Source organism: Pararge aegeria, chromosome 17 (genome assembly GCF_905163445.1).
Source record: "Pararge aegeria chromosome 17, ilParAegt1.1, whole genome shotgun sequence".
Classification (NCBI taxonomy): domain Eukaryota; kingdom Metazoa; phylum Arthropoda; class Insecta; order Lepidoptera; family Nymphalidae; genus Pararge; species Pararge aegeria.
The window spans coordinates 11,068,626-11,083,444 of record NC_053196.1 but is presented as its reverse complement, the minus strand read 5'-3'; the positions used below and the strand labels follow the sequence as shown (position 1 = coordinate 11,083,444).

The following is a 14,819-nucleotide window of genomic DNA, read 5'->3' as shown; positions in this document are numbered from 1 at the left end:
TCCAGGCCTTTGCGACGTGGTTCAGAAAAGAAGAAGCAAAACGCTTCGTACGTGTTGATGGTATTTCAACTACGTAACGATGCTGATTCTATCTGCATATCTATAAATGTTTACTTACCCAGAAATGCGCTAAAATGTTTACATCAAAAGTCCTCTGAATGAGATGATCCGGAGTGTCCAGCAAGTAGTGTCCGGAAACAACGCCTGCGTTATTTATCAGAAGCGACACCTGCAAAGAGAAAATATATATGAGATAAGACCTTGGTACATCTTCTCTAGCCAATTAACTGTTGCTACTGTTGGTACTTCTGGCCAAAGAATTAAGAACATACAGAATCCTCACTACTAAACATACTGTGTCCAAAACCAGAGAAGACGTCACGGGCACGTCACATCCCAAACCCGCGGCATGTTGCTAGCTCACAAACTATTCCGATTTTCCTCATTTATTGTAGACGTTCAGAACATTGGAGGTAAAATAATTACTGCCACCTGCTAAATGGAATGAAGTGACTAACCGGCTGTTCGAGAAACTACTAAAGTTAAGATGTTGATGTTTCAAAATAAGTGATGAAGGTTTCTGTATGTTCTTAAATCTATGCATTATTATTTTATTTGAAAGAGTTAGGTTATATATAATTGATAATAATAAAATATAATGTTATTGACAATAATGGTAATCTTCTTGATAAATAAAAAAGTATCACAGTGTTTGTGATTCCACTACACCGAAACGGCTCTAGTTATTATGATGGTTTTTTATTGATTTTGTAAAATAGGTACTCTCCTAACTACCAAGTATTCATTTCATATCGCTATTAGGGTGTTCCTATTCAGTTTTTATTTACTTTTTTTCTGATTTGGCATCAAATAATACCTAAAATATTAAAAGTAGACATAAATTATATAGGGCAAAACAATGCAATGTATATAATATTAATTAAACGAGTGTTACTGATGATTCCGAGCTTACGCATATTAAAACAATGCATTCGCGATCTGCAAATAGATATAAGAACGAAGAATTATAATATTTATAAGTAACTGAGCTAAAATTATAGCAATAAACGTTTTATAATCAATATACCTACCTACCTACTGTTAAAACTATTAAATGCGGCATTGAATAAACATGACTCTTTTTATAAAGCTAATGATCCACTACTCTATGTAATCTATGTTATAACGAAATGATGATAAACAACCTATAAACACATTCTACACAGCATTAAAAGCGTTGAAGGTAACACGTTCCGCAATAATTTCGAATTTAATTTTAGTATAGATAGGTATAGAGATAGGTGTAGAGAAGCAATATTATAGATGTAATATTTTCAGAGTCGACGGCCGATTGGCGCTGCGACCCTGGTTTGAGTCTAAGGCCGTGGGTTCGATTCCCACAACTGGAAAATCTTTGTGTGATGAACATGAATGTTTTTCAGTGTCTGGGTGTTTTCTGTATATAACAAGTATTTATGAATATTATTCATAAAAATATAGATTAGTAGTCTAAGTACCCATAACGCAATCCACGCTTACTTTGGGGGTAGATGTCAAAGTGTGTTTTGCCGTATTATTTAAATAAATAAATAAATAATGCACAATAATAAGAGTATTGGATAATAATGAATGACAACAAGCTTGAGATCTCGCTCTCAGCGCTATAACGAGTCATTCACTGTTAAAGCTGTAACACTGTGGAACTCGCTCTCCTGGGAAATACGTCATTCCGAAACCATTCACCTGTTTAAACATCGCTTAAAAAAATATTACTCATCTATGTAATTGAGTATTATGTAAGTTTATAATAGCATAAATATATTATATCATAAATATCTACTATAGTATATATAAATTTATATCGGTATTTTTGTAGTTAATATGTAAATGTAGTATGTATGTTCATGTAAGTTTATTTTATTTTTTGTAACAACCTGTATGCACCACCCACTTTCCACTTTTTTATCGGCTTCGTACACTCAGGTTGCCTTTAAAAGATCACTTTTAGTGATAAGGCCGCCTTTGCACCCTAGCAATAAGTACTGTTTTCCTTGTATTTTTCCTATTGTGTTGTGTTGCAATAAAGTTTTTCTATTCAAAGTCAAAGTCAAAGTCAAAGTCAAATATATCTTTATTCAAATAGGCACATAGATGGCACTTTTGATGCGTTATTATATACAAAATGTGTACATAGCAGTGAGTAGTGATGGCGATAACTACAATCGTAAACTTAAAACTAAAGCTACGAGGGTTCCAATCGCGCCCTGGTCTAAGAAGAAGCCCACAACAAACTTAGCCGGGTGTTCTTTTTGTTATCACCATCTCACATTGTCATTAGGAAATATTTAAGAAGCAACCTGGTTAGAGCAATTGTTTACACCCAAGCTTTTTTATCGTTTACGTAATCCTTTATACTATAATAGGACTTTTCTATAAGCTTTCGCTTAATACAAACTTTGAACTTCTTTAGTGACATCCGTAAAATTGTATACAATTTCCTTTAAATGAATTGCTTATTTTGTGTAGTCTAGTGTACTGCACTGCAAGTTTATTTTTGCTTCTAACGTTCAAATTATTGCAGTCACATTTTCTTTTAAATTTTGATATATTTTTGTGAACATACATTAAATTTTCAAATATGTATTGGCTATAGAGTGTCATTATTTTAACATCTTTAAATTTATCTTTCAATGACTCTCTCGGACCCATTTTATAGATCGCACGAACAGCCTTCTTCTGCAGCACGAAAATAGTGCCAATATCAGCAGCATTACCCCATAGTAAAATTCCATATGACATAATGCTGTGAAAGTAACTAAAATAGACTAGCCTAGCAGTTTCTATGTCTGTCAGGTGGCGTATCTTCTTTAATGCATAGGCAGCAGAACTAAGCCTGTTCGATAAATTATTTACATGAGGGCCCCATTGAAGTTTAGCATCTAACGTTATTCCTAGAAATACTGTTGTATCCACCGGGTTCAATTCCTCATTATTAAGTAGTATAGTGGTTTTTACATGTTTAACATTTGGTAATGTGAATTTTATGCACTTAGTTTTATTTTCATTTAAAACCAAATTATTAGCTTCAAACCATTGTACTACTTTAGCGAGATAGTTGTTTACATCGTCTAAAGCTAATTCACGTCTCTTAATTTTGAACATATATATTATATACTATTATTAAGTAATGTATTCATAATTTTAATTTTGTAAGCATTGTTTTTAAGGCAGAGTAAACGAGACTACATAGAAGTAATGTCGTCTTATTTCTATAAACACCCAACAACCTAACATGGCGACCTTGCCAGGTTATAGAAATAAGGCTCAGCACCAACGAAACACCGACCACAGCTCCTAAAATAATTGCAACAGCGTCTAACTCTAAACACACTTTTTCATAATTTTTTTTAAATACTCGCCGCACACGTGTAGCGTGCAGCAATGTGCGGTTGTGTGTGCAAAATGTTTGCTTGGGCAACACAAGACACTCGCCACTGTTGCAAGTGTTTTACTTTAGGGCCAGATGTAGGCTGAGACGGAGTTGTCTACGTAATCTGCGTATTAACGATAGCGCGAGAAAACTATCCGTGTTGGAGTCCATCATAAGACTGCGAAGCAAGAGCGGGTTATAAAATGTTGCGGCTTCTGAACACCGGTGATTGAGACGGTAGCGCTCAACAGCCACCGGTGGCTTAGAAGGCTTTAGGCCGTAGTCCACCACGCTGGCCCAGTGCGGATTGTCGGACTTCACACGCCTTGGGGAAAATTTTGGGTGAACTCTCAGGCATGCAGGTTTCCTTACAAGGTTTCCTACACTGTTGAGGCAAGTGATACCCCCACCGAAAGTGAAGTCGAAGTCCTACCCATTGGGCTATCACAAAATGTTATATCAACCTATCTTCTCAACTACTATTTTCACTAGCATTAGGTACTTATATTTAAATTTAAATATACTTAACTCGAGGTCACAGTAATTTTTCGATATCATTAGAATTATCCAAAGACAAACAGGAAGGTAGGTAGTTTAGTACATACAAATACTTATTTTACCTGTTTCTTTCCTCAGAAGTTCTCACGTACTGATAATATTTTGTTTATTTATCAGGCAAACGTATAAAAATATGTACGACTTCACATATAAATTAGCACCTATGAGACGGCTAGACATACGTATATAGGTATTCCATGAATTTATCATCAATAACAACCGATCACCGACCAACAGTAATGCACGAGTCTCCTCGCGACTTCAACGGCATATAAGTCAACCTTAAAAGGTAGACATATGCTGTCGTGGACTTTTTGTTAGAACTTTTAAAGGGAAACAACATTGTCACCTATGATTTTATCGAAACTTTAACATTTTACGCAGCGCAAACAGCGGTAGCTCTTAAAATGAATAAAAACCCCCGATTATGAAACATTATTTACTGGTGCTATGCTTCTTTTGGTCTTAGCGTGATGAAATATCGTTTTTAGCCTACAAAAATTCAAAAAAAGTTCCTGAGATCATCGCATTCAAGAAAACCGACAAACGAAATCATCGGCTTTATATATTATGTACATATAAGATATAAAATAACACAGGAGTAGGCGTAGTGGGTTCTGATCGGTTGATGATGTAAGATTTTAAATTATTCAGTAAAAAAGTACCACCAATCCACACTGGGCCAGCGTGGTGGACAACGGCCTTTACCCGTTCTCATTGTGGGAGGAAATCCGTGCCCTGTAGTGGGCCGGTAAAGGGTTGATATGAAGATGATGATGATGAGTAAAAAAGGACCCTAAATATTAGGTATAGTGTGTATTGAAAAAAACATATGAATATAAATGAAAAAACAAATTACATTTGCACATTCATATGTTTTTATGGCCATATTCACATGGAGTATAGTAGGTACTTAATTGCTTTTTTTTTGTCACTTCAAAGCGAAAAACCAAATTAGAATCTGTCTGTGAATGTCCTCTAAACCGTGTTTACTTATATTATTCGAAGGATCATTGTTTTGTATGAAAAGGTTTTAAGCCTTTATATTTTATAATGTTTGACAGTAAAAAACAAAGCTTTTTGTATTACCTTTAACTGCGTCCGCGCACACTTACGGCTTAGAATATTTTTGTATGAAGTCTAGTTAAGCTACTATATATACATAACTGCCAATTTCTAATCAATAGTTGGCAACAATATAAATAATTATTTAAGACCAAATCTTCATAATTGTCAAGCTTTTATAATGTATAATGTATACTTGAAAATAGAACCGCGTCTACCTGCTGTTGGCATTTTCATTTTTCCGAAATAACTGAAATTGAAATTAGAAGAAATTTTAGAATTCTGTAAGAAAAAATTGGTAGTACTTTAAGCTTTTGAAGAACCAATGCATGATTACTACAATCATAAACTACAAAAAATGCTCCTGTTTTTTTGTTACGCTACAAGTTAGCCCTTGACTGCAATTTCAGCTGGTGGCAAGCGATAATGCAGTCTAAGATGGTAGCGGGCTAACCTGATAGGGAGTATGGTAGTCATACATCTAATTGTGCGAAATATAACGTGTTATCTAAAAAGATACCTGGCATTGATATCTTCCATGACTCACCCACTTTTAGAAAAAAACTCACCGAACACTTATCACTGAGTAAAATTTTTTGTCAAATTAAGTTTACACTACGCTTTGTCAATGCTATGTGCACTTGTAATTGACGTGCATATCAGTCCATGTTTTTGTGTGTGTGCTATGTTTTAAAACGCGTAATATGCATATTGTTAGTGCTCTTAATAAATTAATAAAATAAAATGGAAATAATTAGTTTCTACGCGTCACGTCATTGTCGGTAGGGTGGTTACTAGCTAAGGCCAAAGCCTCGCAACAGGGAAAATTCAGAAATTGTAAGTTCCCAAATTGCTCTACCGGGATTCGAACTCGGGTCCTCCTACTTAAATTCATAGCGCTCACCGTTGCAGTAGGGAGGTCAATATAATAAGTATTGGCAAGAACAGAGCATATAAAACACTACCAACATAAATTGGATAGAAGCAGACGTTACTTTGCGGAAAACCATGATATAATATATCAAAATTAAGCTTAATTTGACTTAAAAATTATTCATTGTAAAGTCAACATCTCCTGAGGATGCTCCGGTTTAGCGAAACGTGCGTAGAGGGTATATTGCCGAAGATCTGTTTGGTGTGGAGTATAAGGATTGAAGAAATTATAAATTACACCACACAGATTCTCCTGCTTTTCGCGGAGTATAGCAAAGCTTAATTTTGATAACTAACTAACTAACCAACATAGTTGAGCTCAAGCAAAGTTATTGATCTCTGTACTTACTCTGCCGACTTCTTGATCGACTTGTTTGCCCACCCGGTAGATGTCGTCCCGCTTAGTTAGATCCACCACGTAGCCGAAGCATTTGCCTCCAACTCCTTTGACTAATTTAACTGTATCTTCAAGCCCTGAAACAAAATTACATCCGTTTAATATATTGTACAAAACAAGTGGTATCGATGTTTTTACCTTTTAGCTTTGTTGTCTGGTATATATCGGAAACGTTACTTTGAAGTGCTACATTGAATTCGTTCAATATGACAGGAATAACAATTATTTTTTTTTAAATACCTACGTGCGGTGATACGAAGCGCTGATAGTGCATTGGATGCATTGGCAAGAGCTCGACTTCACTTTCGAGGTTCCGAGTTCGAGTCCCAGCTCGCACCTCTAACTTCCGTTTTAAGTAATTAAAATATCACTTGCTTCAACGGTGAAGGAAAACATCGTGAGGAAACCTGCATGCCTGAGTGTTCTCAAAGGTGTGTGGAGTCCACTAATCCGCAATGGCCCAGCGTGGTGGACTACGGTCTTAACCCCTTCTCATTGTAGGAGGAGACCCGTGTGGGCCGGTATAATGGGTTGATGTGATGATGATGATGATGAAATACCTACGTTAAGTTTTTGTTAAAATAATAACTGAAAGTTATTCAAGCATACTATCCCTATCCGTACTAATATTATAAATGTGAATGTAAATTTGTTTGTTATGCTTTCACGCAAAAACTACTAAACCGATCATCATTAAACTTTGTACACATATTTCTGAAGGTATTAGAATTAATATAGGATGCTATTTGTACCGAAATTAAGCTCAGTTCTTTTGGGAGAGGGGTAGAAGGTGTTTGACGATTTTACACCATAACGCCGCCAAATGATACCCGATTTAAATGATTACTTTTGCACTTTAGAGGTTTTAATGTCTGTTTATTTTTGCCCAAATTTCGTGTATATCTGATGAAAGTGATTGGAGATAGAGGACACAACTCCTCAGCGGACGGCAGCCAACCCGTCATTTAAGGCTTAGCTATCCTAAATACATAAAGTGCGTAGAATTACACCTAAATCGAATGCCACATATCTTTGGAAAAACAAAAACAAACGCAGACGAAGTCGCGGGCAACACCTAGTTTTAAATAAAAAGAGGTCCGCGAGGGAATAATTCTAACTATCATAGTAAGTCGCATTAGCAGCTGAGTTCTAAAATCTTATTAGATCGACGGTAGAAACAAAAGTGGGTAACCTCAGTATCGCAGTATTAATTCTTATTCAAATTAATAGTTTTATCATCAAGGGTATTTATATAGCAGCAAAATACTTTTTAATTCATTGCAATCGCGCATTTAATTTAAAAGTTATCGCGAGTTTAAGGACTGAAGCTAAACACAACAGTTATTTTAGAGACATTTTATTCTTTTTATTAATTGAATTGAAAAAAATCTTTCTAAAAACTATACCCGATTTTTATTACAAGAATACACAACTTAACAACATCTGTAAAATTGCAATTAAATTGAATGCCACACGTCTTTTAAATAAACTGTTCCGGGATGGTTTAAAAACAAAAACAAACGCGGACGAAGTCCTGGGCTAGTATAATATATTTTGACAGCGTATCAAACGATTCGAGTCCCCTTTGCTTATTTAGCAGTTCGATAATGGTTAAGACACTCTTAAATAAGCTTTTGGAAAAAAAAGTTAAAATGACAATAAGATACTTATTTTGCTATGTTATTATTATAATTTATCGAGACGAAGACGGGGCATAAAAGTGGCAGGTAACAAACACGTACTTAACACATCATTAGCAGTCCACTAATTTTTGTGTTTATAACAGTAAGTTATAAAATTTCACATACAAGATCGTCTGAGATAATAGCAAGCGGTATACTAATCTACGAGTATATAAGCATGAGGTTGGACGTGTTTGACATACATACTTATACATTAAAACGTTGATGAATTGTGGTTCACGTGTAGCTTCGTAGAGATGGACATATGAATATATATACTCGTATCAACAATACACACATCGTAGAAGTCTAGCCCCAAAGTAAGCATAGCTTGTGTTATGTGTACTAAGATAACTGATGAATATTAAATAATATACATAAGTAGTTAAAATATAGGTACAGATAAACACCCAGATACTGAAAAACATTCATGTTGCTCACACAAACATTTTTTCCCCTCTACAAGTCGGCCCTTGACTGCAATCTCACCCGGTGGCAAGTGTTGGTAGATGGTAGCGGGCTAACATGTTAGGGGGTATGACAGTTTCATTTAATTTATACCCCTAATCGGTTTCTACGCGACATTGTACCGGAACTATTAATTGCTTAGCGGCACGTCTTTGTCAGTAAGCCTCCCACCAGACCAGTCGACAAAATGTGTCAAGATCGGTTGAGGGAATCAAACGCGTCAATCGAATGTCTAATAGTCTAGGATAATATTTATCACGGAAATGATGCGGCAGACAGGAGACAAAATTTATATCCCCCGATTATATTCCCTGACAAGGGATATAATTAACGGGTCGACCTGCACGAAAAAAAAAAAAGTTTACCGTTTATTATTACAGATATATTATTTGGATGTTATTTGCACTTGTGCGCCAATGCTTTGAGAGTTGATAAAGCTGTGGAAGAATAAAAATGTTTATCCTTTCCCGGGGAGATTATTGTCTCCTGCCCATGCTAGCCGGGCTGCATGGCATTTATATCCCCGGACGAGGGACATAAAGTATCCACCCGTAACCCCGTAAACACGGGAACATGGAATAGGAGAAGCTTATCCCCGTTTATTATTAGATACACATATATTTTTTGGTTATTACAGCTGAAAGTTGATAAAGCCGTGGGAGAAGATACATTTTATCCTTTCCTCTGGGAGACAATTATCCCCTATCCATGCTAGCCTTGTTGGAATTTAAATATTACCATTTTCTACTAATGTAGATATGCATAGAATTAACCGATTAACTTATCATAGTGAAATTTTGCATAAAAATAGTTTGCATGCGGTAGAACGCCACAGGATACATTTTATCCCGTAAAAATAAAGTTGAGAGCAGTAAGCACAGTTATTTTAATATATGCTTTTATTTGATTAGATATCAAAGACGATTATAATATCAGCGGGTTCCAGGTAAAGTCAATAAATCATAAAGTCTATTAACTTAGCTTTCCAAGAGAGCTCTTCGCAGCACGTTTGATATGATTATAAAGCAACGGTGTAGCTTATTACTTCAGAATTTCAATTCTACTGCGATCAGTAAAATAGTGCAATTGACGCTAGATCGATTGCATTCGTTTTACTTTTTAACTAATATATGGTACTAATGCGTAGTAGGTATTTTTATCAATAACTTTTATACGGCCGATTGACCCGGCTTTCTGAGGCCAAGACAATGGGTTCGATGTATCTGGGTGTCTGGGTGTTCAGATGTATATTATTAGTATTTATGTATATTATTCATAAAAATATTCATCATCTTAGTACCCATAAGTCATAACACAAGCTACGCTTAATTTGGGGCTAGATGACGATGTGTGTATTGTCGTAGTATATTTATTTATTTTTGGTTATACATAATTTACGTAGGTAAAGCCGGCATTCTTTATGGGCGCTTTTGATACACAAGATACCTAAACACGTACTTAATATTTCACAAAGTAATGAGATGAAAAAAAAATTATTTTAGTTTTTTCGGACCATTGACAGGCAGGATAGTGTATTTAAGGCGCACTGGATGTCAGCTTTAGTATGTAGAAACATTGATTATATTAACTAATATGGATATTAAATTGATTGTGAATTATCAACAATCAATTATGGACCCTTGTAGTCTGAACTAAATGCAATACAATACAATATTTTATAGCGTACCCTGAATTGTTGTTGTTTTTTCATTTCAAGAACGGGGTGAACTGGGTACTTTTTACTTGGTTTAACAATCTATCTTTTTAATTAGATAGACTTAAACGATTATTATCACAAGTTAGTGATTGATGACATTCAATATGCTCTTGGAGGCATAGAATTGAATTGTGCATTGTGTCAAAAAACAGTGAAAAAGACTTAACATCCACGGAATGTTGCCACAAACTTAATCTCATTTTCACCTTCTATGGTAAACGGTTAGAACATTAGAGGTAAAATAATTACTGTCAACTGCAACAGGACTGAAGTTACAAACCACCTGTTTGAGAATCACTACTAAACTGGATTGGTTTTCTGTACGTTCTTAATTCTGTACTTGGAGCTACTGTACTTGTAGCTTGTAGCTACTGTAGCTACTGAGATTTTTTACGTGAGAAGGAAACTTAGAACCTCGTTATCTGTAGTTGAGCATCCTGACTACTAGAATAACGAAGCATTTAGGTGTAGGTAGGTCCAAATAAATGTCTGGTAAGAATAAGAGAATCATAGAAACTAAACTAATCTATTGCGTTTAATGTAATAAAAATTGCCAACATATTGATATCAAATGTTATAAACACCTTGATTAAAATATCTACTACTTTATTTTTTATTAGCTAATCTAAATTAAAAAGCTACGTTTTTTCTCTCTCGCAAAAACACGATGTTTTATTTAACCGAAAGTAAAAAATGAACCGCAAAAAGTAATGAACATAAAAAAAAACACTTTAGGGATTTATAAAAAAGATTATTAAGTCATAAGACGTTCTAAAATATTTAAAGATCGATTGACTAAATGGCAAAATGTAATTTTGTACCAGACCCAATCATCGAAAGCATTAATTTAAACTCATAGTTTGCAATAACCTGTGGTTTGGCCTTAGGCACTTTATAAAACAAATCTCGTAACCTCTCCTTGATAAATGCCGATGATATATACTTTAATATTTTTTATTAATTTTATAATTTAAAAAAAACGGTAAGGAATTCGTAATTTGTACTTATTTCTAAGAATGACAATATACATTTTCGATTTACGAGTAGGTACCTATCCACAGGGCCGCAATCCTCAACAATGTGTATTATAAGCAAGCGCGCACAGGGTAGGGTTTTTGTCTTTAACCAATCCCAAGGCATTGTTGACGGCCGATTGGCGCAGTTTGCAGCGACCCTGCTTTCTGAGCCCAAGGCCGCGGGTTCGATTCCCACTACTGGAAAATGTTTGTGTGATGAGCATGAATGTTTTTCAGTGGCCGGGTGTTTATATGTATATTCTAAGTATTTATGTATATTAATCATAAAAATATTCATCAGTCATCTTACTACCCATAACACAAGCTACGATTACTTTGGGGCTAGATGGCGTTGTGTGTATTGTCCTTTATTTATTATTTATATATTGTAAACAAAAACTTTGAGGTCCCGACCTTTTTCTAATAGTAATAATTTAAGGACCAAGCATATGGCCCACCTAATAAAGTCTATAACCATCGCCTGTCTACAGTGGCGTGCACAGGGTTTTTGACCAGGGTATGCATAAAGAAGGAAAATGGCATAAAATGGAAAAATCCTTCCCTTTTATGAGTAATACAAAATTTTTAGGGTATGCAGTGCTTTTGTGCATGTATGAAGTGCACGCCACTGCCTGTCTATAAACAGAGTAACACTTCGCAGGGAGCGTAAGGAGCACGTCCTGCAACATGCCGCCCTGTGAACATCAATTTGAGGTGCAGATGTTAAGCCTCATATGCCTCATAAGCCTCATATGCCAAGTACACCAGCACCCATTCAGTGGCGTGCATATAGGGTATGCACAGGGTATGCAAATGATATAAAATAAAGAAAATCTCCAGTAAGAGTTATAAAAACTTAAGGGTAGGCTTTTTATAATTCTCACAAAGCCTATCCTTAAGTTTTTTTATCACTCTAACTGTAGATTTTTTTTCCATTTTATAATATCTGCCCGCTTAGTATATACCCCGTGCATATTCTGTATACACGCCACTGCACCCACGCTGTTCATACCGTAATACAGCATTGCAACAATGCTGCTTGGCGGAAGCTAACTAACTAAGCAAGGCGGTAGTAGGTACTTTGCCGGACAAGCTCCACCACAAAATGCTCTGCTACTACTCAAACTCCGCTCCATATTATTTGTGTTTATTCTTTGTTTTCTACAATAAAAATGCATTAATTAATTCACTTTATCATACCTTCTAGAAGCTAGTTTATTTCCTTATTACATTTTAATCTTCCGATATACTCGTATATCATCCATAGAGCCATAAAAGGAATAAACTTGTTAAAAGTTTAATTATAAATAGGTGATTTCCTACTAAAATACGTCAATGAATCTTTAACACTTTTAAAATTACGATGCTCACTTAATCACTTTAAAGCAGGTTATCTTTAAGAGTAGGTACCTTATCTATGTCTAAAATTTATCATTGATATTGGTCTTTAGACATTTTCAGAAATGGCAGCACTTAATCAACTTAACTCTTAAGTTGATATCGTAATTACACCTAACTTCATAAAAGTACATTCAATTTTATGTTATGCAGTATTAAATGTGTTAATTTTTTAATGAAAGGGGTCGATTTTTTCGTTCATCTGTGATATACGCATACTAACATCGAATCCGTAGGGTGACGTATGTCACGACAGGCTTGTGACAGGCGACACTTGGATTTTTTTGTAAGCAAAAGTGACGTTCGACAGCAAAGATCGCGAGATTTAAGTCTGTCACAAGCCTGTTTTGATACGTAATCACCCTGTCGGTCATAAATTAGTAATTAAAAAAATTTAGAAAATCACAAAACTAATATCCCTTAAACTCTAATATAACTTATTTTTTATTTTATGCCAAAAATTTCGCGAAATCGAGAACTGCTACATAGTCCAGAACCTTCTCTAATAAATCAGCTTGGTATATCACGTCAATTTTTTTTTATATACAGTGGTAAAATTTGCGATGCAACTTCTTTCAACATAATTATGTCAGCAAAAGACAGTGCGCGAATAGTATATCTGATGAAGGATCTTGCTCTTGGAGTTTCAATCGCCAACTATTTAAAACCTTCAATCATGAAAACATTGCCAATAGCACTTGGCCAACCCGTTTATTTGCAGATTGGTATTACATTGTTGGTAGGTACACAAAATATTGGGACAAACAATCCGCCTTAGATGGCATGCAAAAAATATATATGATCGTACACTAATTCCTACTTACTATAATAATACTATCCTAAGTCAATCCACATTATTAAAATAAGAATAAACTTTAAGACTGATATTGAAAGAAAATTACAAATATCTAATCAATTATGTTTATAACTTCCTACCACAAATGATGCAAATAATGTGGCTTCGATATGGTTGCTGTTGCAGCTCCTTAAAAGCCTCAGTAGTCATTTCATAGAGAATATAGAAATACCATAAACTTTTTTTTATTTTTCGCTATTAGAATCTTGTTTAGCATAAAAACTATTTTAGTCCGGTTAAACGTAGCATAACGAAGGACTTTAATAGCAAAAGCAATGTGAAGCTTTTTTACGACTCTAAAATGGAAGCCATATTCTTTAACGACTTTACTTTACCGTTGAACATGTAACCAAGTGCGTTTAATTAGAGTCCCCACTACAGATGGCAAAAAACCAAGTATGTCTGTTTGCAGTGACTCTACCAATGGTCCGGAAGTCCGATAAACAATGAAAATTTTGGAATACAGTTTGTTTTTTGTTGAATAGTGAACTGTATGTACCATAAAGCGATTCGTAGAGATTTATCAATAATATTTTTTTATCATCATCTCAACAGCCTTTAAGAGTCCACAGCTGGACTAAAAGCCTCTTTAACTGGTGGGTTTGCCCATTATCACCAGGCTTAGCTTGGTTGGTGATCGCAGTAGATGGTACCTACTTAGTAGTAGCATAGAGGACGCTACTGCCCGTTCGCTGTTACATTTTCTTAGAGTGTTCTTTGTGCCAAGACTTCAAAGAGCTTCTCGTGAGGAACTTTTAAGTACGAGTATTCCTAAATATCTCCACCAGTGGCTCCAAAAAGCTGTTGTGTACACAGCGGCCACTCTTCGGAAAATCGCGTCTTAATCGCGGGCAAAATCTGGTGGAGGTGACTACGTTCACAGACTTAGTTTGCGTGTAGATCCTTCGCTGATTTCACAAAGTCTGCATCGGTATGGAAAGCGAACACTGTTGATATGGCAAACGTTCTCGGCTTCCATGGCGGTGTAGCATGGCACTGTGATAGGTTCATGTCTTTCATGGATCTTTTTGAAAATCATGCGGCCTAATCACTGCATCCTCTGACTCAGGCCAGTCGTAGCGGGAACCGCTCCACCGGCTACAGAGTTAGGGGACGAGGGAGAGGGCTTGTATCTGCGCAAATGCTTGCCGACGATAATACACTCACGGGCCGATGACCCTTGGCTTTTTTATCGGTTACCATAAAACGGATACGTCATGGAGGACATTATCATCATAATATTTCCTTAGTCGGCTCGTAAGACACCCGCGGGAAGTTAGGATGAGGATAGAAGAAGAC

At 35.6% G+C, this 14,819-nt stretch overlaps 1 protein-coding gene across 1 annotated transcript in view; it reads right to left on the bottom strand.

The window, feature by feature from the left end:
* Positions 1 to 14,819, bottom strand: part of LOC120630984 (short-chain dehydrogenase/reductase family 16C member 6-like) — a 73,425-nt gene that overhangs the window by 11,529 nt on the left and 47,077 nt on the right. The window contains exons 3-4 of the mRNA XM_039900366.1: positions 6,336 to 6,460; positions 119 to 229 (exon numbers count right to left, since the gene is read on the bottom strand). Of these exons, the coding sequence (XP_039756300.1) occupies positions 119 to 229; positions 6,336 to 6,460 (236 nt within the window). The remainder of the gene's footprint in view (positions 1 to 118; positions 230 to 6,335; positions 6,461 to 14,819) is intronic.